We start from the raw sequence: 27,205 nt of genomic DNA, 5'->3' as shown, positions 1-27,205 counted from the left end.
GAAACCACACATTGATGTTTCTCTCCCTCTTTTTTCTCCCTCCCTTCCCCTCTCTCTAAAAAAATAAATAACACCTTTACATAAAAAATAATGTTTTGTGGATCTTTAAGACAATTTCTGAAAATGAATTTTGGAAATACTTTCAATAATCAAAGCGGAATAGGACCTGGTCACCCCTTCACTTCAATGATGGTAGAATTTATTTGAAAACAGAACCTTGGTTTCTTTCAAATAACAAAAATAATATAATGACTGACAATGGTTTCCAAAGTGTGTTCTTGAAAACCCTGTGAGCTAGAATCACCTAGAGCTGATGCTACCCTTTGACCTGAGTAAGAGGAACCCTCTGTCGAAACCTTGGGTCATATAAGGCCGTGCTCTTCCTGTGAAGAGCATGCTCCTCCAGCTCTCCTTCCCGTGAAGTGAGGGGGCTGTCAGGCCAGGACCCCACAACATCTGATCCTGCTGTGGGGTCTCAGAACCCAGGAATTTCCGCTAAAATCAAGGGATCATGGCAAGGATGCCCATTGTCACCATGGGGGTGTGTATGGTACGCCCACACATATGAGCACAGGCCCCTCGCTCTGCAGGAGGGTGGGGAGGGAAAGTGAGGGGGTCCCACAAGCTGCGCCCTGTGCAGTGCTAGAGAGGGGGCAGAACATCTGCTATTGAATAGGTTGTGAACTTGAATTCCGATGACTATGTAGAAACTGGGTTGTTGCCTCTGTTGGTACTCTCACTGAAGGCCCGTAAATATCGGCCCAGGCCCAGTAGAGGCTTGTCAGGATGCAGACTCCCAGCACCTATCCTGGATGCAGAATCAGAAGCTTTGGGGGAGCAGCAGGAAGTCTACCTTTGAACCTGCTTCCCAAGGGGTGCTCTTGTGCCCTGCAGTCAGAGAGCCAGTCCTTCAAGGGCACCCCAAGATGGTGTCTGACATCCTCTGATTTCCTCTCGGCAGGCTGGGGCTTCAGCATGGGCACCCATTACCACTACCACAGCTGGAGAGTGTTTGTCATCGTCTGCGCTCTGCCCTGCACCGTGTCCATGGTGGCCCTGAGGTTCATGCCGGAGAGCCCACGGTTCCTGCTAGAGGTGAGTCAGTGCTCCCACCCCAAGTGAGAGCCATGGGGCAGCGGCAGGGGCTAGCTCTGCTTCCTCAACCCCCTTCGCCTCAGACTCAGGTATCCGCATGAATCAGCAAAGGGTTTTTCATGTCTCTTTCCTTGGTTTTCCCAGATGGGCAAACATGACGAAGCTTGGATGATTCTCAAGCAAGTCCATGACACCAACATGAGAGCCAAGGGGACCCCGGAGAAGGTGTTCACGGTGAGTGTGTGGTCACCTGTGCCAACCACAGGGGTCCTCTCCCCTTTCCTGGTTTGGTTTGCTGAAAAGTAATTTTTTATACAAGCGCATCACAGAAAATTGGTCACGAGATGAATAAAACCCCTGACATTCTTATCACTGTGTTGTAATTAATTCTTTGTGTTTTGTGGTTATCCTTCTTAGTACTGATAATTATTCAACAAGGAAAGGAAGCTAGCTGTATTCATGTGGGAATAACATAATTACATGTATTTACAGATACATTGTATTTAAGAGTTCTCATAAGCATTCTATATGTTGTCTCATAGTGTTCATAACCATCCTTTTAATGAACATTAATAGTAGGAGCATCAACACAATTTTTCTAAACATGTACCTAAGGTTAGAGATTGGTTTCTCCTGTTTTATTTTCTTCCCATAAATGTTACTGCAGCAAGCCTTTTCGCACACACGCTTCCTTCCCCTGTCTTTACTGTTCCGGGTTTGTTTTCTAAGAGTAGATGCCTAGAAATAAAATTACTGGTTGCGAGAGCTCGAGTGTTTTTATAGCTCTTGAGATAATGTTGCAAATTATATTTCAATAAGGTTGTACCAGCCTACAAGGCCATAAGCAACAGGTTACCCGTTCTATACCCATTTCTTACCCCCATTGGCTGTTAGGATGAATTTTGTTTCTTGCTAGTTTATGAAGTTCAAAAACTACTAAATGGTAATTTCCATGAAGATGTCCTGTTAGTTACCAGGATCTGTTTTCCTCCCCACCAAGCTCTGTGGATAACCCTAAGAAATGCCCCCTGCAGGCATCTCTGTGCACCTGTTGGCATAACATCCTTTGACACAACCTCAAATCCATTTCCTCCAGGAAGCCTTCCTGGATTAACCCCCCTCCCACACATGCATGGGGGTGCATATATATTTGTGAATTAGTGTTTTTTTTATTTGAATAAATACCCAAAATGGAATGCTGGATCGTGTGGTGGTTTTAATTTTAATTGTTTGAGGAACCTTCATACTGTTTCCACAGTGGCCGCACCAATTTACATTCCCACCAACACTGCAGGAGAGTCTCCTGATCTCTACATCCTCTCCAACACTTGTTATTTCTTGTTTTTTGATAATAGTTACAGGTGTGAGGTAATATCTCATTATGATTTTGATTTGCATTTCCCTGATGATTAGTGATGTTGAGCACCTTTTTTCCATGCCTATTGGCTATTGGTATGTCCTTTTTTGGAAAAATGTTTATTTAGATCCTCTGTCCATTTTAATCAATTTTTTTTGTTTGTTTGTTTTTGAGTTGTATGTGTTCTTCATGTATTTTGGATATTAACTAGTCATCAGATATATAACTTGCAAATATTTTTCCCATTCAGTAGGTTGCCTTTTCATTTTGTTGATGGTTTCCCTTGCTGTACAGAAGGAAGACATACTTTCTCTTATCCTGTTATATTTTTAAAATGTCCTACATAGCAAACCCCATTTCCCGAGCACACACACACACACATACAATTTCCTACATTGGTTCTAGACTTCTGTGATGCTGATACCCATTGAGGATAGACTTGTGAGTTTTAAGGCAGAGTCAACCCTACTGTGAGAAAATCAGATATAAATGGGAATTCAGTGAACCATGACCCACTAACTTCCCAAAGGCATGACTGAGTGAAAAGACTGATCCTTTTTGTCTACTGTGGGATAAATACCCCAAAGAGATGCTCTGTACATCTTTGGTTAAGAGTCACCAAACTGCAGGGTCACCAAAGGCTCCTCTTGCCCTCAAAGAATTAATAAAGTCAGTTCCATTTAACTGACAGTTGAAAGGTCTGATATGAAGTGGGGTTAAGGTTCTCTCACTCATCTTTGCTTTACAGGTTTCCCACATCAAAACTCCCAAGCAAATGGATGAATTCATTGAAATCCAAAGTTCAACAGGAACTTGGTACCAGCGCTGGCTGGTCAGATTCAAGACCACTTTCAAGCAGGTATGGCTGGGAATACGTGGTGGATGAGTTGGGGGCTCTACGGAAACCTGTAACCTCAGTGGATGAAGAATATAAGCCTTGAACACCCCCATCAACCCATGCCAGCATGACGGGGAAGAAGCACTCTGCATGGGGATGTTTGGGTGTGATCCCCCTGCCCCCCTCTCTCTTGCTGTGAGCCCTTGAGCCAGAAACTCTGTAAACCTTAGTTTCCTTTCTTTGCTCTTCCTTTCCAAGGCAGAGATTTTGAATGTAGATAAAATGTCCAGTCAGAGTAAGCATCTCTCAAGAGAGATGAGATGTTAAAGAGAAGAGAATCTTCTCTTTAAATAATCCATAGGAAGACAAGAGTGAGTGAAATAACTGGCCCCTCGAGGTTTGCTAATGGTTTCTGAGAAAGTCTTCATGAAGGGCAAGGCTGTTTCTGCAGAGCAGTGGCTCCTGCAGGCCAGTCAGCTGTTGTGCACCGAGGCAGCTGCTGGCCAGAGTCTGCTGAGACTGGATGACCTGGGTGTGTGGTTGGGCAATGTTTGGCATACCAGCCCATTCCCACAGGCAGGGGGCAGAACTCAGTCCTTAAGCTTGCCCAGTGCCTTGAAATCCCCACTCACATGCATGGAATATTGTTGCGTTCCCAGGGAAGAAGCTATAGGACTTTTAGAGGTCCATGCCAGCCAGTCAGAAGAGAAAAAGCGTTCCTTGGAATAGAATCTCCACTTCTGGGAGATAATCGTTGCCCATTCTCTCCATGGTTTCCTAGGCAACTCATTAGAAAGCCTGAGAAATGAGCTTCCTTTAACAGCCCTTCTCCGGTGTGGCTTACAGGTCTGGGATAATGCTCTGTACTGTGTGCTGGGGCCCTCCCGGATGAACACGCTGATTCTGGCCGTGGTCTGGTTCAGCATGGCTTTGAGGTAGGTTCTCACTCACTTCCCTGTGCTTCACGTGCCCCCTCTGTAAACTGAGGATTATGATTGGTTCTGACTCATGGAGTCTGTATCCGATTGGATGCTTTTGGCCACAAGTGACCGGCAAGCCCTTCTAGGCGTGTCTGCCACCAGGAAATTTTTTACTCTTGTAACAAGAAGTCCTTAGGCTGCAGGGGGAGTTTCAGCCTCAGGCGAGTTCTCATTGTGATTGCGAGGGGCCTGTGCCCCCCTTGGCGTCTGTCATGAGAACTGTCTGCAGAGCTGCCCTTTTGAACCAACAGTAAGGAAGCCGCTCTCAGCAGACACGTGCCACACACGCAGGGCTAAACCAGCGATTCCCATCCAGTGTGCGGCAAGACGTTTTAAAACGTGCAACCCCTGACTGTTTAGTCAGGGACATGGACCTCTTTTCCCTTAGAGGGTCAAATTAAAAAAAAAAGAAAGAAAGAAATGACAACAACAGCCAACACAACTATGGCCATCCAGTGTGAATGAATCAAAATTATACCTATATATTTTTGGTCAGATCAGCAAAAAATATATTCTTTGGTGTGCTGCCGAATTTCAGTAATTAGTTTATGTGTGCCACACCAGAAGAAAAAAAATGGATAATTACTGGACTAAACTAATCGCTGGCAAAGGCATGTGATTTCCCAGCAATTCTAGACAAATCAGGATTCGCCTCTGAGCTGACAATCCCATTAGTCTTCCTGAGGGTTGACAGAAAACGAAGAGTCTGTTCCCAAAGAAGCGAAGAGTGAGCGCTGAGGAGGCAGCCATCGGCGCCATGTGAATATTAAGTAGGGCAAAGAGGGAAACTCTGCCATAATGGGTTCTGCAATATGGAAAGTGAAATACAATATGATTGGCGATTAGCTGGCTCTTCTTCCGAATGGCAGGCTCTCACCCCAGTCATTTCATTCACCTCCAAATAACGTGGCCCTTCTTTCTGTGCAAGGTTCAGGGGCCACTTACAGCAGTAGTATGAGGCTGTTTAATGGTGTGTAATAGTGCCCACAGTCGTTTCTGGCACATAATAAATGCTCAATAAGTTACTGTCATCAGCTAGGAACTTTTAGTGAGTTCCCATGAGTGACTTTGCTTTGTTGCCAGCCACCCATGACCAAAGACACAGTCCCTGGACCCAAACAATGAACTCGGCTCTAACGACCTCACCATACTCCCCTTTGCCTCTTATATGCAACCATCTTTTATTTCCTATTTACTATCCCAGTGCTTATTTTTGCAAATTTAAGCCACTATGCAGAGTTATTTCTTCCTCATTTTCTTATTCAAAGGAATGCATTGTTGCATCTGCTTTTTGAACTCCATAACGTATTCTGGTGATCTCTCCTAAAAATTAATAGAGATTTTTCTCACTCTTTACAGCAGCATGGCCCAGGTGCGCCGCACTCCCCAGAAAAGCACCTCACTTCGTTCAACCAGGGATTTATTGCTAGACTCTTGGGGAGTTTTCAGACTTTTGCTACTGCAGACAGTACCACAATGAGTACTGGGTTTGAAGCTACTGTGTGCTGTGTGAGTTCATCAGTGGAATAGATTCTTAGAGATGGATTATGGATTCAAATGGGGTAAATCCATAAGCAATCTTTTTAGACATTGACCAATCGTCCTCCATATGTTATTGTACGATTCTGCCCTTTTTCGAGCAATGTAAGACACACCTGTTTACCTGTAGCCTCAGCCCCAGGATGTTTGGGCAAAATTTGGGGTGTTGATAATCTGGTAGGTGACAATGGCAACACGGTGTGGTTTTAATTTGCATTTTTCTCATTATGAGTGGGATTGAGCATCTTTTTTATGTGTCTAATGACCTTTTTTTTTTTTGAGTTGGTTATCTTGAGTTTTCCTGGTATAAATCATATCATCTACAAATAGAGGTAGTTTTACCTCTTGCTTTTTTAGGTTTCCATGTTCTTTCTCTTGTCTAACTGAGTTGGCTAAAACCTACAATGTAGTGTTCAGCAGTTGTGGTGACAATGGGTGTTCTTGTCTCGTTTCTGATGTTAGTGGGAACATCTTTAGTGTTTCCGCATTGCTAAGACTTTGCCTTTTGAGCTGCGGTATGTATTTTCTTACATGTTAAGGGAGTGTCCATCAAGTCCTAATCTACTGGTATTTTTATCAGGAACGAATACTGTTTTTTCATCCAATGCCTTTTCTGCACCTACAGAGATGGCTATGATTTTTTCCCTCAGATCTGTTAATAATATGTTATACGATTAGATTTTCTAACAGTGAACCACATTAGCCCATTTAAAATGAGTGTTATCTACCTCCAATCAGGAATGCAGACCCTGCAGACTCTGCTCACAAAGGAATACGGCTGCTGAAATGCTCTGTCTTCTCTCTTCCAGCTACTACGGGCTGACAGTGTGGTTCCCCGACATGATCCGCTATTTCCAAGATGAAGAATACAAGTCCAAAATGAAGGTGTTTTTCGGGGAGCACGTGTCTGGTGCCACGATCAACTTCACGATGGAAAATCAGATTCACCAACATGGGAAGCTGGTGAATGATAAGTAAGTGAGAGACCATAGACCTTCCCTAGATCAGGGTCAGAGGCCTTGGGGACCGTTCTTGGGAGAGAGCCATCGGAAAGATACGAAGTCAGTGGGTGGCAGCAGAACTTATTATTATGGCTGTAATTCCCCACATAGTAATCCCCCTGGTGGCTCTGTCTGTATTGGGCTGGCTCCCCATCATGCCTGGTCTCCTGGCCGTAGCTGATTTGTCCAAGGATGGAGGCATTGTGGGGGGCCACTCAGGCCATCTTCCCAGCGACTCATACCTTTCATAGAGATATGCAGGGAGCCGTGACCCTTTCAGAGATGCCGCCAGAGCTCAAGCTGCTGAGGTCTCTGCACCAACCCACTGCCTGGTTGTTCAGCTTTTTCTTGATTCTGGACACTTTTTCAGGCCAAGGCTAACATGGCAGTATCTTCTGTTATTCTTCTACCCAATGTTACTTTCAAGGACAGATCAGCCTGGCCTGTCTTCCTCCATAGTGTTGTCCTTTGGGGGAACAATGAGTGAAGTATTAGAAAAGTTTTGCCTACATTAAAAAAAATTTTTATTACAGATTATTTACTTACTTAATTTTAGAGAGAGGGGAAGGGAGGGAGAAAGAGAGGAACATTGGTGTGAGAGAGAAACGTCAACTGGTTGCCTATCACATGCCCATAATGGGGCACCTGTTCCGCAACCCAGGCACGTGCCCAACTGGGAAGTGAACTAGCAACCTTTCCCTTTGTGGGATGACCCCCAACCAACTGAGCCACACTGGTCAGGGCTCATATATATGGTTTTTAACCAGTGGGTACCAAAATCGCAACTACCTGAAGCCCATAATTTTTCCTCCAGTAAATCGTTGAGTAAAAAGGGTGTTTTTCTCCTTGGAAGATGAGGAACCTTTGAAACTGATCTAAGGTATAAGCAAACCTGGTTTCTTTTTCTGAGTTATGCTGCCATCTGCTGTTCTTCAGCTAGAAAACATCCCATCTTTGAAAACCACAAGCCTCTTTGGAAAGTTAAATTGATGTACTTCTGCTTGGGTGGGTAGTTTTCCCGTTGTTACCAGTATCCCTTCCTTGATTTTATCCATACTTCTCTGATTTAAAATTTAGATAAAAGTTATTTACTTTATTGACTCTTGCACTTGGGGGGAAATGCCTTTGTGTAAAAAGGGCTTCAAACTTGACCCAGAGATTTTGTCAATGAAGGCGATCTGACTGAAACATAAATTTCAGCCTCTTGTGGGACCCTAGGAAGGAGCAAAAGTAGACAAATGAGTTTCGACCTGCTGCCCAAGCACTGTCTGCAGCCTCCTGGTGCATCTTACATGATCTGGTCGCTCTGCATTCTCAGACGGCTTTTGCTTCAGAGCTCTGAGTTTTTTGGGAAATGCCAGAAAGACAAAAGAAAAAGTTCATATTTGAAACTCTGAACAAAAATGTCAGGCCAGCCTTTTTCTTTTTTCATTGTTAATTAAAAACAGGATAGCTTTTCATCCCAGAGCACGTATCAACTAAGTAATTAATTAACTTACCCGCTCCCTTTAGGAATAATTTTCTACTTGGCAGGGATCAGTTCTGTGAGGGTTAGGATGGGATAAGGGGATGTAGTGGATTTCAACCTCCCTGGATGGCTGGCAGATGTGCCTGCTTCCGGTTTGTGGTAGCTCGGGACCCAGGAAGTAATGTCATAGTCCCGAATTTTCCTCACAGCCCGAAGGGAAGTTGCTGTGTTCTGCTCAGGGTTAGAAGCTCGAATGGCAATGAGAAATCTTCACACAAGACAAGGGGCCAGTGGAAAGTAGGGGAAAAGCTCTCCTAAGTTTGAAGGCCGGGGGTGAATAGCTCAGGGTGAAAACTAAATTTGTAAGATTTAACTCCAAGATGAGGAATGCTGTTTATAGTAGGGCACAGAGAGACTGGAGAGGGAAAGAAAGCAAACACACACCTCGAAAAGAAGTGGTTGATCTCACACATGAGGCTGAAATGTTACTCACTGTTCAGAGCTCCTTTCAGTGGGGGCGCCACTGAGAACTTCCCAGGTGGCACTGGGCCTGGTTCAGTACAGCAGAGCTCCGGGCCCCTGCCAAGGGTGTGAGGTGCGTATGTGTGCCCTCTGGGTTCTAGGTCTGCAGGAGTAGCCGTGACTGGAGGTGTTGGGTATTTGGTATTCCGGTTTCACGTCCTTGCCTGTTCATGTACCTCGCTTACTTTATTTATTGGATTATCATTTTCATATTAATTTGCATGGAATTTTATTCTGTTCAGGCTACTATAACAAAATACCACAGACGGAGGGGCTTATACACAACAAAAATTTATTTCTCCCAGTTTTGGAGGGTGGAAGTCCAAGTTCAAGGCACTTCTCTGTGGGGCCTCTTTTATAAGAACACTAATCCCATTGACCAGGGCTCCAGCCTCGTGACTGAATCTCCTCCCAAAGGCCCTGCCTTCTGACACCATCACATTGGGGGTTAGGTTTCAACAGATGAGTGTTGCATAGTTTATAGCAAGGAGTTCTTTAAAATTAGGCATAGAAAGCAGTAGTCAATTACGTGTTTAAAGTTTTTCTGACAGTGGTTTGTTTCCTTTAAATAAACTTTTAATTTCAGAACAGTTTCAGATTCACAGAAGAATTGCGAAGATAGTGCAGAAAGTTTCCATCTACCCCGCAGCTAGGTTTTTCTTATTATTAACATCTTATGTTACTATGGTACACGTGTTACAGTTAATGAATCAATGCCAGTACATTACTATCAACTACAGTCCATTTTGTATTCAGATGTTTTTCATTTCTACCCAGTTCCTTTTTCTGTTGCAGGAGCCCACCCGGGACACCATTCACACTTAGCAGTCGTAGCTCCTTAGGCTGCCCTTGGCTGTGACAGTTTCTGACTTCCTTTCTAAATTATGCTTTGTGGAGTCCTTTCCTGTGCATATTTTTTTTTTAACGCCAAATTTGTCATCTTTCCCTTTAAGGTTTGTGCCTTTTGGCTCTTCAGAAATCTTTCACATTTGAAGTCATAAAGTCAGTTTCTATGCTTTTAATCTAAGTTTTAAGCTTGCCTTTCCACATTTAGGTCCTTAATTTTTCTGGAGGCGGCCTCTGTATACCAGACAGGAACTAATTTGGTTCTCCCTTTCCCGTGCAAATAGCAAATCGTCTCTACGACATTTATGAAATGCTTGTCTTTTCCCTAATGATATGCAGTAGCACTTTTATCATGTGTCAGATTTGTCTACATGTATTATTGGGCTTCTGTGCTCTGGTTCCACGGGTTTGTCTTTTCTTTTACCAAAACCACACCTACTTATTTGCCATAACCTTCTGTTTAGTTGTATTTCCCGGAGGATTAGATTCTTCCATCTAGTGATTAGCATTTTTCTTGGCTGGCTTTGCCCCTGCGGTCTTCCACACGAATCTCAGGATCAGCTTCTAAAGTTCCATTACAAGCAGCTGGTTGGGGTTTTGACTGGAATTACATAGAACGTCTGCATGCATCTGGGGACATCTTTATACTGCAGAATCTTCCAGTCATTAAACATTGTATTTCTCTCTACTTAGTTTTATCTCTCCCTTTCTTATTGTTATAATTTTATTCTTTTTGCTTCTTCTTGTATTGCCTTGTTCATGACGAGTTCAGGGATGGATAGAAGCAGTGCTAATGGGAATTCTCACTTCAGTGGGGCGCTTTTGGGGTCTTACCTTTAAGTGTAACATCTACTCTATGTTTTGATTGGCATCCTTTATACGGTTAAGGGAAAGCTCTTTTATTTTCATCCTTCAGAATCAGGCATCTCATATTTTACGCCCATTTTGAAGTCACTTTATAGCATGCCTCTATCTTGGTAATTATCACTAAATTGCAACAGTCAGTTTTCTTGTTTATTTCTTTAATTAGACCGAGTTTCTTGAGGGTGATGCCATCAAGGTGACTAAATGATGTGACTTTTGGCATAGTTTGGATAACTTGGTGGACAAGCACTGGGCCTAAGGGTAATAGAAGTATAATGTTCATACTAATAATTCTGCCATAGACTCTGGGTTGTCAATGGCTTCAGTTTCCTTCCAAGAAAAGTTCCACATGATACTTTTGCTAACTTTTATTCCAACCTTTGAAGTGTCCTGAATGAAAATTCTTAGACCAGTTCAGTATATAATTTAGAGATTGGAAGAGATGATTTCTATAGAGTCTCATAAAATAGATCTTGGCCCTCTCTCCTTTTATCTCTTTCTTTATAACTTAGATTTTTTATATAACTCACTTGGAGATAAGTTTTAGGATCGGTCTGCATTATGATTTATGGCACTGCTTTCTACCCACTTTTGCCAGAATATTACAATATCACAGGAGGCCACATCGGCATCCTATTGCTATATTAAACAGAAAGATATATTAAGAAGGCAAAGACCTAAGACAACCTTTAGAAATAGCTTTCCTGAGTAAACACACCCCGCATACAAGTTACATTTAGTTTGAAATCAGAGGCCTCTTCCTGTGACAAAAGGCAACCAATTAGTTTTTCTGTGGAAATCCAAAGAGTTCAGTAGTAGCTTTTGGAAGTCTCTTTTTTAATGTCTATAGTAAATTTAACCCTAAGAAAAATTATCCAAAATAATCTGGCTTTCTAGATCCATGGCTCTCATATTTTTTAAAGTATTATAAACTAGTATTGGACTCTGGGAATTATTGTTCAAGAGGGTGAAGTAGGAAACTGCCTCTTTCATAGTATTCTCCCGTGTTATTCTGGTGCAGGTGGTCTGGGCATCCCTGAGAAACACTTGCCCAGGTCTTTTTCTGGGTAGGAGGCTCTTTTTTCAGAAGCTACTGATAAGCGGCTCTGGTCAGGGTTCTGAGCAGACTACAATATAGCATGAAGGGTAAGGGAACTGGCCATTGTGTATGGTCTTGGACTGAATTAGCTGGTGGCCCTGCAAAGGAGCAATGACCCTCAGCACCCTGTGCTGCTCCCAACACTCTGACTCCCACTGCCTTACAGCTGCCTGTTTGCTTTCTGTCCCCATGCAACTTGAGGGCAGGGGCCATGTCTTTACTCTCTTTGCTCACAGTTCCTTGTACTGTGCTCAGTAAGTGTTTGTTGAAGACCAGAGATGGAAATGAACAGACAAATGGCCATTCATGGGTTAAATGATGGATATAATTGTTCATGCCAGAAAACATATCCAAAGGTTTCTAGATGATAAGTTTGGCCAAGCTGAGGACATATAACCAAAGGAAGGTGATGTTAACGTTTCTCAAGTGCGTTTTTTTAATGCAATATTGTTCTTTCCTCTTACATTTATACAGAAGTTGGAATGGTGCAGTGGCTCCCAAATGTGGCTGCCCCTTCTAATCACCTAGGTGCTTCCCCCCATGAAATGTTTTATGTTTAAGAGAAAAAGTAATACAGACACTTGGTACAAAGGACAAATTAAGTTTATTTCTTTTCTTTTTTTTTAAAAAAGATTTTATTTATTTATCTTTAGAGAGAGGGAAAAGGAGGGAGAAAGAGAGGGAGAGACACATCGATGTGAAAGGGAAACATTGATTGCTTGACTCTTACACGCCCCCAACTGGGCACCTGGCCTACAACCCAGGCATGAGCCCTGACTGGGAATTGAACCGGTGACCTTTCAGTTCACAGGCCGGCACACAGTCCACTGAGCCACACCAGCCAGGGCAGGTTTATTTCATTCTTAACCCCCATCACACCTCCCCAGAGCCATGGCATCTACCAGTTGCTTGTGTAACTGTCCAGATGCGGTCTCTGCATTTGGAGGCCTGTGTGTCATACATATCCTTTCTTCTCCCATGAAAGGTCATGTGCTATGAGCACTACATTGCACTTGATATTTTTTGGTTAATAATATGTCTTGAAGATTGTCCCATATTAAGACATACAGATCTGCCTAATAACTGTAATTGGCCATGTGGTGTTCCATTGCATATGTCCGTCTATCTACCTGTCATCTATTGAAGAGTCACTTCTTGCTATAAGAAATGCTGCAGTGAGCATCAGCTAATGTATCTCTCTGAATGTGTGAGCAAGTACATGTAGGATAAGTTATTAGAGGTGATTATTCTTAGGTCGGAGGGATTGTGCCCTGAAAATTTTGCAAAATGGTTTTCCAAACAGGCTGCACCAATTATATTCTATTAACAATGTGAATGGAAGTGCCTATTTTCCCACATCTCTGTTGGGGCTATTCTGAAAATGAAGATTCTCACAAATCTATTGCTTTTAAACTTACTAAGACCAGCTGAGGGGCCTGCAGGTTTTAAAAACTCCTCATAAAGTGAGATGCTATCAATATTTTTATCTCACTGTGTTTGCCTTTCTATGATTCCAATGCAGAAGGTCTGTGGACCTGCATTTGGGGACCAGCGGGCTGATGCGCAGTCCCCCACGTGCACCTGCACTAGATACCAATTTCCGCGCTTCTGAAGCCTTCCTCATTGACAAAACCAGCAGCTCAGAAATGGGGAACTAGTCCAGGTCAAAAATAACATTTCATCACATTGTGGCCTGTAGTTCTCCTTTTTCTGCCATTCTCTGTGTTTCATTTTGCTCTCAAATCTCCTTTTTTCTTGGATGGATCGCTCAGGAACAAACATCTTTTCCACAGGTTCACAAAGATGTACTTTAAACATGTTCTTTTTGAAGACACATTCTTTGACGAGTGCTATTTTGAAGACGTTACATCCACTGATACCTATTTCAAAAACTGCACCATTGAATCTACCATCTTTTATAACACAGGTAAGAACACGGACAGAATGGGGAGATTGTCGGCGGGGGGGGAACTAATCTTGTGTAAGAACCAAAATACTCAGCCACAAGCTTTAGGAGCAGTAAAATATTCACAGAGAGAAGTGCTGAGCCTTAAGATGGGTTCTTGCCCCAGGTATGGCGTAGGTGAGTTGCACAGTCTTCATCAAAGCATTTAACTTACCTGCACCCCAGTTTTATCACTTACAAAGGAAACAAAAGTTTTGGGTCTGTGTCCTGATCTCAGTGAGACTGATACTCTATGCGAATGGTCCTTGGAACGAAGTGTGACGCAGGTGGAATGCCATTCCAGGAGGGCTGTGTTTTATCCACAAAGTGCTTTCTTGAAGGCCTTGCCTCATCTGCAACTTGCAAAATGAAAGATTCATGGTATCACAACAGTAAATGAAAAGAGAAAGGTGGCATGTTTTCAAACTTTCTGCGTGAAGTGAAAGCATGGGAGTATTTTTAAATCGCACCATTTATGATATCCATGATTAAAAAAATCACAAAACCCCATCCATTCCTCTCTCCTTGTGATTCTTATTACTCTCATCATATATTAATATCATACCAAGTGGACTCGAGATATAAGGAAACTTAACTGAGCATCACCAACGGTTTCGCCTCCATTGTCTCAACAGCCCCATTTTACAGCTAAGGAAAACTGGGGCTTAAGTCCCTCGCCCAAGGCCACAGCTAGCAAGCTGATGGAGCTTGGATTCGTTTCTCAGTGGGTTGGCTGCAAAGTCTGTGATCTTTCCCCTGAACTACGTGCACTAGGTCCAGATCAGCGCCTTCTCCCTGGCATCGGCACTGAGGGATGGTTATATAACATCTTTTTCCTCCATGATGTCAGCTTCAAAGGTCCAATATCTGGTCTCCACACATCCTTGTCTCTGAATAATCTACCATGGGACTTAGCCTTCTTAAATGACTTTTTTAGCTAGAACTTAAAAGAGAAATAATAATAGTTCTGTGCCTTCCTATTTATCATGAAAGGCTGGCATATCTTTTCTTCTTTCGAGTTTTAATGATGCCTCTTTGCAAATAGTTGTAGTCCTGACGCATCAGAGCTGGGAAGCCATGGAGATAACAGGGGTAGAAGGGTACTCCTCCAATTTTGTAGGTGGAGGTTCAGGGAGGTTAAAGAAGGTCAGTGCCCCAAACCCAGATTTCCTGGGACCCTATTTAATGTTACTGCTGCTAGAATAGCTGGTGTTAGAAGGTGTCTGAAGACCTGGAACTGATTCCGAAGCAAATGTCTTCTATTTTTTTTAAGACCTTTTTTCTAAGAGAAGTTTTAGATTTACAGCAGAATTAGAAGGAAGGTAGAGATGTCCATAAACCTCCACCCCCCTAGTTTGCCTCCCCCACATCAATGTCCCCACCAGAGTGGCACATTTGTTACAGTGGATGAGCCTACCCTGACACATCATTGTCACCCAAAGTCCACAGTTTACATTAGGGTTCATTCTTGGTTTGCACACTGTGTCCTTCGTGTTACACATCACACACTTGGTGTTATAAATTGGCTTGGACAAATGTGTAAATCTTAAAGAGTATTTTCGCTGTTGTAAAAATCCCCTGCGTTCCCCATTTATCTCCCTTGCTCTGGCGCCCTGCACCCCTGCCCTGAAAGCCACTGGCCTAATTACTTCTATTCTGAAGAATGTTCAGGTTTCTGTACGGGCTCTGGAGTGTTTGACTCATTCTGGACCTAATTCTTCTGTCTTCAGCTTCTATAAGCTGGGTAGCCTGGGAGGACTGGTATGTGGCTTGAGAGACGATGTATTTAAACAAGCCTCTCCATGAATGTTTCATTTTCCCTTGCCGATCAGAAGTGGGACAGGTCATTACATTGGTTCCTTGCTTCATCCCTTGGCAAAGGTCGCATTGACTTTGAGACTCTCCGATTGCCAGAGGCTGGTGCAGCCTGCCCCTGGAAGGGGCACAACTTCATCCTGACTCTGCCTGACTCCCCTTAGTTCCCCCTCCATGTTACCCGAACCCGAGGTTTCCTTCTCTCCCCAGACCTCTACGAGCATAAGTTCATCAACTGTCGCTTCATCAACTCTACCTTTCTGGAGCAGAAGGACGGCTGCCACATGGACGTCGAGCAAGACAACGACTTCCTGATTTACCTCGTCAGCTTCCTGGGCAGCCTGTCCGTGCTGCCTGGCAACATCATTTCTGCCCTGCTCATGGATAGAATGGGAAGGCTCAAGATGATTGGTGAGTTGGCCGGGATGCCACCTCTGCTCTGCAGTGGGCCAAGGTGGGGACTTAAAGTGTTCAGTGGAAGTTTTCAGTTTCTTAAAGAAATCTGGCAGAGGAAACAGGTAAGATGGAATCCTGAGTCAAGGAGGCACGTCGACCAGATCCCAGCGCCCCGCGGAGGCGGCGTGAGGCCTCTGTCCTAGTTCAGGCCAGCGGCTCGTCTCCTTTCCTGACTGAACAGTTCTGGGACAGTCACTTATTTTATTAGCACATTGGTACGAATATTAAATATATCCATTCTACATGCTTTTAAGGCTATTTCCAGAAAATATATAAAATGCTCTTTCTTCAATGAGCATTGGTTTTGTCTGCTGATTTTAAAGGTTGTATGTTATTTAATAGTGATAACACTTTGGGCTTGGGAGTCAGACAGGACTCCTATTGGAATTCTATCACCTATAGGCTGTTTGACTTTGAACATGAACTTTTACTTTCCCCTGGCCTCAGTTTTCTTATCTATAAGATGGGGATAGGCCTAACTAGCTGGGAGGTGTTTGTGAGGATTGAATGTGATGTACTCAAAGCATCTTGTAGTACTTGGTGCATTGCAGGTTCTCAGAAATGGCAACTATATTCACGTGTGTCTTGCTTTATTCTGCGAGGACGTGGAGCAGTTTATTACAGAAACTCATGCCGCCCACAGTGAACAGGAAGCAAACTGTATACGCCCAGGGCCAGAGGAAATGTGTATTAGAACCTGAGTCAGGGCCAGGGGTGGGGAAGCAGGCGGCACACTAATAAACATGCCATAAGATCTGACCTAGGGATGCAGTTGCTCAGTAAAATTAATGCCAAGATTCCTAGCAATGAAGCCCGAAGGGAAACAGAATAAATCACATAGTCATTTTGTCAGGGAAGAGCAAATTGGCTGGTCTCTGTGGGAAGGCAATTTTTTTTTCCTGGTGTTGGGCCCCTTTAAAAATTATTGCTATAAATAGCATCATGAATATTCAGAACAGTAAGCACAAGAAATGCTTGTGATTTTAGCTTTTTAACCTTATTGTGGGGACGGCGTCATCTCTTAGGCACAGTGGACTAAGCTGTGTCCTCTGTTAGAGACAGTGCCCTGGTCAGACCTGAAGCCCACGGGTGGTGGGGGGGAGGTGGGAGCTTGTTGACTCCTCTAATGCCCGTGTCCAGACCCTTGCCCGCCACACCACTGCCACTTAACAGGCTGGTAAATGTGACCAGAACCCGTGAACATGGCCTCTCTCCTAGATTAGTCTGAAGCACCCAGCTTTCTAGCAGAAAGTGCTATCGAATGGCATCGTGCATGAGGAGGCTGCAACAGGGAGTCAGTTGGGCCATCTTGGCCGACCTTCACCTCACGAGTCTGCACCACTTCCTTTCCTTGTCTGAGCTTCTGTTTCATAATTGTCACAAATAACACCTCTGCTTGCTCCCATGAGATAGGTGTGTGAGAGTAGACCTGTGACACTGCCATTCTGTCACTGGCCTTTTGAGTTCCAGGGTCTAACAGTGGAGTCCATGGTCGGGTTCTGGCATAGCTGAGGAAGTTCTTTGGAGAGAGATGTGCACAAGGGGTGGGGTGGGTGCACATGTGACCAAGCATGGCGCACTTCCCATGACCGGCCACACGCTCCCATGTGGGTGCAGAGGGAAGTCTGGGCACCAGAAGCAGGCAGGGCGGGGAGAGAATGGACATCCTTTCCTCACCTGTGAAGCCCTTCTTGTCACCGTGCATATATCCTTGATTTATGTAATGCCGGACAAAGCCACTCTCCCCAAATTGGGTATCCAGAACTAACATACAAGCATTCTTTAGCTCTTACTCTTTTACTGATGTGTGTATTTTGTTTCTGAGCTAGATTGTTAAGAACTAAGTGCCAAGCTACTTAAGAGCCCTCTCTGTGTCCCTCTGTCTCTAGTGAGATTCTAAGTGGCACGCAGTGGACCAGCTGGCATCCTCGGTGCACAGTAAATAGAGGATGGTCAGTAGCTGTCTCGGTGGGTGTGGGCGATCTGTTTTGAAATAGCCTCATCCACGGTCCTCAGACAAATCCCACTGTTGAATGTGCCGGAGCGTCCTCTGTCCTGCCTGCCCTGCCGCACTTTTTCCTGGGCAGCAGCAGTGTCTTGTTAACAACGGAAGGCAAGTTTCCTGATGAGGCTGTTACTCCTCACTTATCCATTCAATAAACATTTTTTAATGCAGCACTTACCCTCTGCCAGGCCGTGCAGTCAGCAATGGGAACGCAGTAGTAATTGAGACAGACAGCGTCCCTGTGCTTAGGGAGCAAATGATCTGTTGGGAGAGACAGACATATACTAGAAATTTCCTTTAACCAACACCTGTGAAGTGCTTATTATAGGTCAGCCTGTGTTCCAAGCATTTCGTAAATATTAACACATCTAACCCTCGCAATAAACCTGTGAAGTTGGTACTATTTTTTGTCAACATTTTACAAATGGGGAAAGTGACCCAGCACAGAGAGGTTAAGTGACTCCCCAAGGTCACACAGGGAAGGCTGGGATTTAAACTCAGATTTCTCAGTCACGAGAGGAACAAGAATTATGAGAGCAGAAGTACAGTGGGCCAGAGAGACCTGTAAGAGGGAGACTACACAGTTGAAGGGTCAGTTCCCTGACTAGTATTTGATTTCTTTGATGACATTGTTTGTTCTCAACAAAGATTTGTCAGCATTTCTCGTAAGCCAGGTCCCACAGCTGGCCATTTGAGGGATGTGTGAATGCAGATGACACACGGGTTAGCCAATGCCAATCTCCTGTCATCCCAGTTTTCTCCTAGCTGTTTGGAAAGGCTACCAGGCTACCTGGTCACAGCCCTGCCCCTTCTCAGAAACAGCACAATCAAGATGGATAGTTATCATTCCCCAGCTGGCCAGCAGGGCTTAGCACTAGTTTTGGGCACTCTAGGTGTGAGAGCGAGTTTCCCAGCAGAGGTCCCCCACCGGGAGGCACTTGTTAGTGAGGCCAGGCCAGCCTTCTGGCTTCTTGTCAACCGGAAGTCCTCCCTCCCGCAGGCTCCTGATGCCTGGTGGGGACTCTTGCCCAGAATCCCAGCTGGTTGTCTGGGACCTGCTTTTTTACCTCCTTGGGGCACAGAGTGAGGCTGAGAACAGCAGATGTTTGGGATGGGATGGGCGTAAATGGAGAATGAGCAGGTTTGCCTTCTGTAGCCCATTGATAGTTATGTTGTCACTAGAATGTAAGTTCCACAAGAATACTTGTTTTAAAAATATAATAACATGTCTCAAGCATGTAGAAGAATGCCTGGCATATAATAGACTGTTAGCTAGCCCACACCCTTGCCTTGTCCCTAGTTATTCTGGGCTGGGAATGCAAAGTGACAGTTTTGAGATTCTTCCCATAGGCTAGCTCTGGTGAGGTGACCCATGCAGAGGGCTGTGATTCCATGGCCGGGGTACCACGTGAGGGTTCGTGCTGTGTTCTCTGTGTAGATATGGGCCTTTTGCTTGCGGTCACCTGTTACTTCAGGTGCACCTGTGAGGATGGAAGCTGGGACAAGACCTGGCTAACGGCCTTGCCTGCGGCATGGGCTTCATGTTCCTTTTGGCCCTTGACCTCCCTCCACAGGTGGCTCCATGCTGATCTCGGCAGTCTGCTGCTTCTTCCTGTTTTTTGGCAACAGCGAGTCTGCAATGATCGGCTGGCAGTGCCTGTTCTGTGGGACCAGCATCGCTGCCTGGAATGCTCTGGACGTGATCACGGTGGAGCTGTATCCCACCAACCAGAGGTCAGTTCTTCCCTGGGCTCCTTGCTGGGACTTGTTTGGACTTTAGCTAGAGATCTACCTGCTCCAAGATCTTGCACCATGGGGGCCCTTGATCTTCTTGGAGTTCCATGGATTGAGTGTCTCTTAGGATTTTGAGTCTCTCCTGTGTGGGAGCCGGCACAGACCTGGAAGTGGGTAGCCTAAGGCTTAATAGGGTGCGGTGGATGGCGAGACGCAAAGGATGAGCATAAACCATGTCCAGCAGAGAAAATAAGAGGGCAATACCATATGTATCACGCAATCAAAAAGAGGTGAGAACAAGCCTTCCAACGGGAGATGAAGTGAGAAGGTGAAGAACTAGGGAAGCACAGGACTGGGAGGAGGAGTAGGGAAACAAAGGTGGGTGAGGCATGGTGGTCAGCGCATTTGCAGAGAGTGTGGCGGGCTGCCCAGGGTTTAATTCTATTTTGCACAGGCCACGTGGGAAGAGACCTGGTTTAAAGTCATTGGGGTGAGGCCTTTACTTAGAAGTTATGTCTCCTCACAGAGGAGGAAGTGGGAATTTTAACAATAGTATGTAGAGGGGACCTGTGGTCAAAAAGGACTATGAAGTGGTGTGGAAGGCAGGAAAATGAAATTCTGCAAAAAAAAAAAAAAAAAGCCCCTAAATGGGTGACAGAGTTACTGGGATGTAGGTTGCTATGGAAAAGCACAGCATACCACCCCCTGAACCGAAGAAGTCCCGAGTTCTACAAAAATAAGAGGAAGAGAAATGATCATTATTAGCATGGAGTGGGATTTTACATGTAAGAACCCCAAGAGAATTAACTAAAGAGAATACTAGAAATAATAAAGTAACTTAGTAAGGTGGTCGGTAATAGAACAAGTTGAATAATGTATAGAGTTTAAAATATATTTAAAAAATTAAAAATAAAATTGAAATCCATTTAATAGCAGCAGAAATCATAAAATATCTGGGAATCAAATTGATGAGAAAGGTGAAATATTTATGGAAGGAAACTATAAAGCTTTACTGAGAGATATAAAAGACGACTTGGATATATGTCAGCACATACCTTATGGAATTCTAAGAAGATTTAATCCTACTGAAATGTCAAATCTTCTTTAGGTTTTCTCTAACTTAAAAATTCCCATTCAAAATTTTATGAGTCCTCCTCCCAAACCCAAAGAAGTGAAAAAAATAATCTAGAGCTTATTTGGAAAAGAGAAAACTAAAAACATCCAAGAATATTTTGAAAACAAAAGACTAGAAGGGGGACTAGAGATTGTAAAGGTCTAGTGTGGTACAGTTACCTGAAAGAAAATGTAAAAAAGAATTTAAAGCATAAATACTTAGCTTCAGTCTTAATAGACATATGGTCTGAAAAAGAAACATTTTATTTTGGTTGGGGAGGGAGAGTGCAGGAATACCGTGTCTGGGTACAGATGGAGTCAAGGAGGGACAGACGGTGAATAATAGTTATCCCTGGGAAGTGGGACTGAGGGACAATAATTAGGGTTAGGTTCTGCCATGAGTGACAGAAGCTCCCCAAAACTGCAGCCTTAGGAAGGTGGATATTTTATTTTCCTCTCCTGGAAGCGTCCAGAGCAGGCACTGCAGGCTCTTTCTGTCTTGTTCTCCCTTTCGTGATCTCGGCCATGGTCCAAGGTGACACCAGGTACCTGCCAGGACGTGGGATGGAAGGAAAAAGGAAGAAAAGAGGGCAAAAGGCCCACCCATGACATCTCTAAGGAAGTTTCTTGGGAGTCCTCATGTACATCCCATTGGCCAAAATTAAATCACATGACCATACGCAGCAGCAAAGGAGTCTGGGAAATGTAATGTTACATTTGGAGAAATGCTATTTAAGGGACTATAAGTCTCTGTTATGAGAGGGTTAAGTAACATTTACACTTTCTGTGCCATTCTTCTTCATTTTTTCAGTAGTTCATAGTACTCATGTAGTACCTGTGAAAATGTTAAAAAAGGATATATTTGAAAAAGAAAAAGAAACAATTTTGAAGGAAATACTGCAGAATGTTAATAGTGGTAATTGCTTTTCAGTGGTGAGGTTATATACCCTTGCATCTTCATGCTAGTCAGTATTTGCTAATATGACTAAAAGGAGAATGTATTACTTTTATGTTTAAGGAAAAACGCATCCCTCCCATACCTGCACTATACCTTCCTCCACAACAACGAAAAGAAAGAACCCAGTCCTGCCCATCTGATACAGCCTAGTTGGCGTCTTTCAGAATATACTTTCTTCTTTTACAGGGCAACAGCCTTTGGCATCCTCAATGGATTATGCAAATTTGGAGCCATTCTGGGAAACACCATCTTTGCTTCTTTTGTTGGGATAACCAAAGTGGTCCCCATCCTTCTGGCTGCCACTTCTCTGGTTGGGGGCAGCCTGATTGCTCTTCGTCTGCCAGAGACTCGAGAGCAGGTCCTGATGTGAGCCACCTGTGGGGAGAGGAAATCTGAGAAGAACCTTTTCCAGGAACCTTCAAAGCGTCCACATTTCTGTCACCGTGCAGAGGACTTTGGATAGCACCGGAGGAGAGACTGATTTTGTGACCCATAGTTTAGGACCCATTTCAGCTTCAAGATGGTTGTACCTCAGGTGACTGATTTGGGGGGTCACGAGCCACCCTGATAATCAGAGATCTGTGTGCTTGGTGTCAGGTCTCCCCAGCCCAAGGCAGGGGAGGGAACTAACCCCTCCAGGGGGTGCACAAGCTGAGCAAGAAGTGTGCATTGCCCCAGGCGAGGTGCAAGGATGTAGTTGCATTTGAAAATGAATTTGAGCTTGAGAACACTCAAGCTCTTTCAAAAAGTTCCTTGGAGCCCAGTGGCCTACCAACTTGACTTGACAAGAAGTTAGAGTCATCCTATGAATGTTGGGCTTGAAGTATAAAACACATATATTTTTGCATTTAAAAGAATCACCTACCGTATTTTCCACTTGAAAATGGGCCCAATAGCGGTGAAGATACTCTGATATAGAAAACCAAATATCTGAGCATTATCTATAGAAACCTGTTACCTTCCCACCAAGTGTCCTGAACTTTTCAGGACGGTTAGATGATAAAATTTAAGTATGATATTATTCCTATTTTGATCTATTCAATGAAACTTAATGGGATAGGTATTCTGTAAAATAACTTTGTACATAACTGTATTTGGGTTTAATTTGCAGAAATAGGATCTGCAAATCTTTGCCAGCATTATAGCCATATTTCGTGAGGACTTGGTGTTTGAGGTCCCAGGAAACTGGGTCTGATGGAACGAAACGCAAGCACAATCTCCAATAGCCATTTAACTTGCTGTGGGAGGAAGCACTCAGCAAGCCCTCATTGTGCAGTCCATTTAATCCAGGCACTTCTCTTCGTGTAGGTGGAGAGCTTTCCCCTCTCACGCAGATCACTTGAGAAACCCCAGCTCCCTGCCTGCAGTACTGGCATGTGACTTTGCTGCTCGCCCTGAAACAACCTGAGAAGTGTTCAGTAGCCTCTGGCACTGTCTTTATAGGTGAGAATCAAACAGGGTGGACAACGTGCGGGATGGAGGGTGGGGTGGGGAAGTGTAGCTGCAGTTCTTCCAAGTGGAAATTCTTCCTGTTCCTTTTGGCAGCAAAACACGGTCCAGATTTGTTATAATGGTCAGGCCCCAATGAGAAATCTATGCTGTGGGTCTTGGTTCAGGATTTTGGAATCAGATGTGATTGACAAGGGAGTAGGGAGCGTCGTGGATGCCAAGTATTTTTTCCTTGAGTGCTCTAAGAAGACTCTTTCCTGAGGTCCCGTTTGGAACATGAGTTGGGGGTGGGTGGATGAACCTTGCACAAACCACTTTGGCAAGGGTCAGCCACAGGCTGAAGTCTTCACTGCACAGAAAAGGATCAACCGTTTATCCATCAGAACTGTTCTGCATGGACGGGACCGGGAGCTGTGAACGTGTGACACTGGCAGTGAACTTACCTGGGCCGGCCGGGTGACCAGCAGCCTGCGAGGACTCGGGCTCTGAGTTGACAGGCAGCACTCTCAGTGCTGACAGGTGCCACGCTGCCCCGTACCAGAAGTCTCCGAAATCGAAACCAGAACAATGATGGCTCTGCTGAGTGTGTTCTCAGTTTTAGAGAAACGCTTAGGTCCCGTTACAGCTTCAGGCTGGGAATCAAATTGATTCCGTCTTTCTGTTGTTCTCTGGAGTAACCGGCAGACGGGGAAATAGTAAATTCTGCAATTCCTTTCTACCCTCAAGTTGACATCGATTTTAATGGTTAAAATGTTCACTCTGCTTCTCTTGTCTCTCACCTCTTTATTTACCCCTTTTTTCCCCATGTCCATCGAAGGCACATCTACTCTGATTTGACATTCTGATACTCCCAAATATATAAATAGACCACCATGTATTAAAGTTTCTCTCAGTGGTTTCTAGAAGTAACCTAACAGAAATGCTATGTCAATAATGAGAGACCCAATGTAATATAGCTGTAATATACCTGCCACAGTCTTTAGATGTGAAATATAGTGGCTAGTTCACACAGAGAGCTGTGGGAACCTGGGATGACTACATCCCTTACAGCATTGGTTCGAAGAGCAGCTACCGCATAAGAAATTGACAAGGCAGTCAGAATCTGCATATCTAGTAAAGGTGGATCTTGTGAATCTAAAACGTGATTAATTTTTTTAGTGTTGGGGTGGCTACAATAATTTTGGGGGGGTAAACTCCTTTTGATTTCCAAGTGCTGACTTGCGTGTTATCTTCCTGGCTTATCACACCACCCACCTAGACAACCAAGGGCGATTCTCATCTCATCCATGGTCTGTAGGCTTAGTCCCTAAGGACTAAGGGACGTTGAAGTCCCTAAGGACTTCATGGTCTGAAGTCCCCTTCATGGGACCATGGTCCCATGGTCTGAAGGCTGTCTGGCCCGGGAACGTGCCCACTTCTCAAATGCTATCACTCTTGTTGAGATGAATGCTTCTTTAAATATAGCCTCAGCGGCAGGACATCGAGGGGTGTAATATACAGCATTCCCGGCCATCTGCTTCTTTTTCATTTTGTGTTCTAACCAGAGAGACTCCCAACGGCATCTGTGGAGAAGTAAAGGAACGAGGTTCTCCCTCATTGAGCAAATCTGTTCCCAGTTCAGGATATATTTTATGACGTCCAGTTTGGGAGTACTTTTAATAGTCTTAACTGTATTGTGTCCTTTTCCAATGCTGATTTTTGATCTTTTGTTTTATTGAAAAGAATTGGTGAAAGGGGTGTGTCAATTTGTGAAGTCTTTAGCACATCAGCCCCGAGGTCATGTTACAAGTCACCCTGTTCCTAGGGTCACCTGGTATCTTGTGTTAGTTCATTAAAAAATAATAAAAATAATTATAAACAAACCTTTAAGAACTGAGGCTAGAGATTATTTTCAGATTCTAACGTCTCTTCTGGTTTCTTACATTGATCTAATCAGCTAGGAGGAGCATCAAGAATCATTTCCTTTAACTTTATTTTGCGTAGGGGTACCTGGAAAGGTTAAATGATGTGACGAGGTGATGTGTAGCACTAGGAGTGGGTTACAAGGCTCTCTCTATAATTCTGAGCTAATTTGTCAGTCGCTGATATCCTACTAGAGGGCCTCCCACAGGGGAGTCTTTGGGTAATGGGGCAATTGACCATCCCTCACCTTCCACTTCCTGAGGCCAGTCATTGAAACCTCACTTGATTGGTTGACCTAAAATGAATGGAAGGACCAGAAAAATCAGAATTCATTCATTCAACAAGTCCACTTAGACCTCATTCAACGCGTGTTTTCAGAATGGCTACCATATGTCTTCTGTTACATTAGGTCCCTGCCTCTAAGTGGTTTTATTTCTAAGTGGACTGAAGCTTTGTGCTTTTGTGAGTAGAGGCATTGTGTTTACTCATAGCCCTAAGAACGATTTGGGAATAAATCACACAGAGCCTTCGCCTCTGAGACACGCCGAATGGCCATTGCATTTCATTTGCAGAGGCATGGTGGGGAGATTTAGATGCATGACTTATGCACCGGCAGTGAGGTTTCCAAACAGGTGAATGATGAAAGGAAACCGAGGCCAGGGCGATCCACAGAGGTTAAACAGAGAAATACAAGTGGTTATAGTCAGTGCTAATTATAGAATGGACAGGGGACCTACTTGGCAGGCCCATAATGCATTCCCTACCCTCAGAACATTCGAGACGTGAACTGGGGAATGAGGATCTCACGTGAAAACACAAGCTTAGCTTTTCATTTACCTCTGGTCCTGGTGGCTTAAAATACCACATAATTTTAGAGACTAGAAATATGTATTCCTTTAGAAAGCAAAGGTCTTTCAGGACGTGTCTTCCCCCAAAGTTCATGTGGTGACCTTATTCACAGTGACCATGACTCAGAAGAACATGCCACTCAAAACCAACTGTCGCGCCCTCCACTTCGCACGTACGTATATAATCTCAGGAATTCAGATTTCTCTAAATCAGTATGTGTGGTTTCAGTGGGGTAGGAACAAAGGCTGGTGAGAACGGCGTTCCGGGAAAATTAGACTTTGGACTGTATCGCAAAGGATTGCTTAAATAGCTCAGAAAAACAACTGGTAAGCAGGTTGATGAACAAATTAGAAATGACTCTTATTGATGAAAGTGTTTCTCCCAAATAATTGCAAAGCAAATTCTTTCGATCTCAAATATATTTGAAAGTGATGAAACTCTACCTCTTTAAAATGTGTCTTGTGATTTAGCTTTCTTTCCCGTTTGGAGTCGGTCTAGGTGAATCAAGAAATTCCAAGTTTAACAAATGTTTAGAGTGGATTGCTAACAGCTCATTTGCAGGTATTTATACTAATGATTTTAATAAGGATAATTTTCAGAAACCTGCACTCTGTAGTTTACAGTGGAACGATCAAACTGTAAGCTGCAGATTTGCAATCAGAATACAGACGGCATGTTGCCGAGATGTATGACAGAACTGAGGTTCTGACAAGGGAGGTGGGAAAAGCGTATTTTGTGGGTAGTCCTGAGCAGACATGGGAATCCAGTAAGTTTAACAGATGGTTTTGAAAGGTAGCTCAACTAATGAAAATCACAGTTAGGGGAAGAAAGATGGAGGTATTTGTGACATATAATAATAAAATATATATACACCCCACAGCATATAGATTGATATGAAAACTATTTTATTGTTGAAAATACATGTCATGGATTAGTCAGTTTTGACTGGAGCTCTTTATTGTATAGGGCATAAAAGTCTAAAAAATATTTTAAAATTTGAAAGTGTGAAATATTTAGAAGTATTTAAACACAGATTTGTCAATTCTGCTCAATTTCCAATGGGTCGGATATTAAAATAACTGGCCTGTGCATTTCAGGTTTCAGAAATAGAAGAGGATTTAAGGTTATTTTTCTGCTTGTGATTGGGTCCCAGATTTTCGTTTCATCTGAATCGTGGAGGTTCCCAAACTGAACAGACTAAGAGAGTGTCTGTATCATTTGTTACTATACTCTGTTCTTGATGTGATGGGTAAAGCAGGTAATGCAGCTTGAGGCATTAGGGAGAGCTCTTCTTAAAGTTTGCTGGTCCTTTTTTTCTGTACTGATTTATACTTACAAATATTTAGAATTTTTTTTTCTATTCCAAAGCC

At 43.8% G+C, this 27,205-nt stretch overlaps 1 protein-coding gene across 9 annotated transcripts in view; it reads left to right on the top strand.

Moving 5' to 3' along the window:
- The window catches only part of SV2B (synaptic vesicle glycoprotein 2B), a 92,450-nt gene extending 68,739 nt beyond the window's left edge, over positions 1 to 23,711 (top strand). For all 9 annotated transcript variants that reach the window (XM_045196611.3, XM_024561857.3, XM_045196606.2 and 6 more), the window contains 9 exons: positions 962 to 1,095; positions 1,240 to 1,329; positions 3,201 to 3,311; positions 4,137 to 4,225; positions 6,619 to 6,783; positions 13,403 to 13,536; positions 15,580 to 15,780; positions 19,405 to 19,564; positions 21,822 to 23,711. In XM_045196611.3, coding sequence (XP_045052546.2) covers positions 962 to 1,095; positions 1,240 to 1,329; positions 3,201 to 3,311; positions 4,137 to 4,225; positions 6,619 to 6,783; positions 13,403 to 13,536; positions 15,580 to 15,780; positions 19,405 to 19,564; positions 21,822 to 22,005 — 1,268 coding nt within the window. In that variant the 3' untranslated portion in view covers positions 22,006 to 23,711. The remainder of the gene's footprint in view (positions 1 to 961; positions 1,096 to 1,239; positions 1,330 to 3,200; positions 3,312 to 4,136; positions 4,226 to 6,618; positions 6,784 to 13,402; positions 13,537 to 15,579; positions 15,781 to 19,404; positions 19,565 to 21,821) is intronic.
- The last annotated feature ends 3,494 nt before the right edge of the window (positions 23,712 to 27,205 follow it).

Source organism: Desmodus rotundus, chromosome 10 (genome assembly GCF_022682495.2).
Source record: "Desmodus rotundus isolate HL8 chromosome 10, HLdesRot8A.1, whole genome shotgun sequence".
NCBI lineage: Eukaryota > Metazoa > Chordata > Mammalia > Chiroptera > Phyllostomidae > Desmodus > Desmodus rotundus.
Note: the sequence above shows the minus strand (reverse complement) of the source record. Positions and strands in the feature narration are given on the sequence as shown.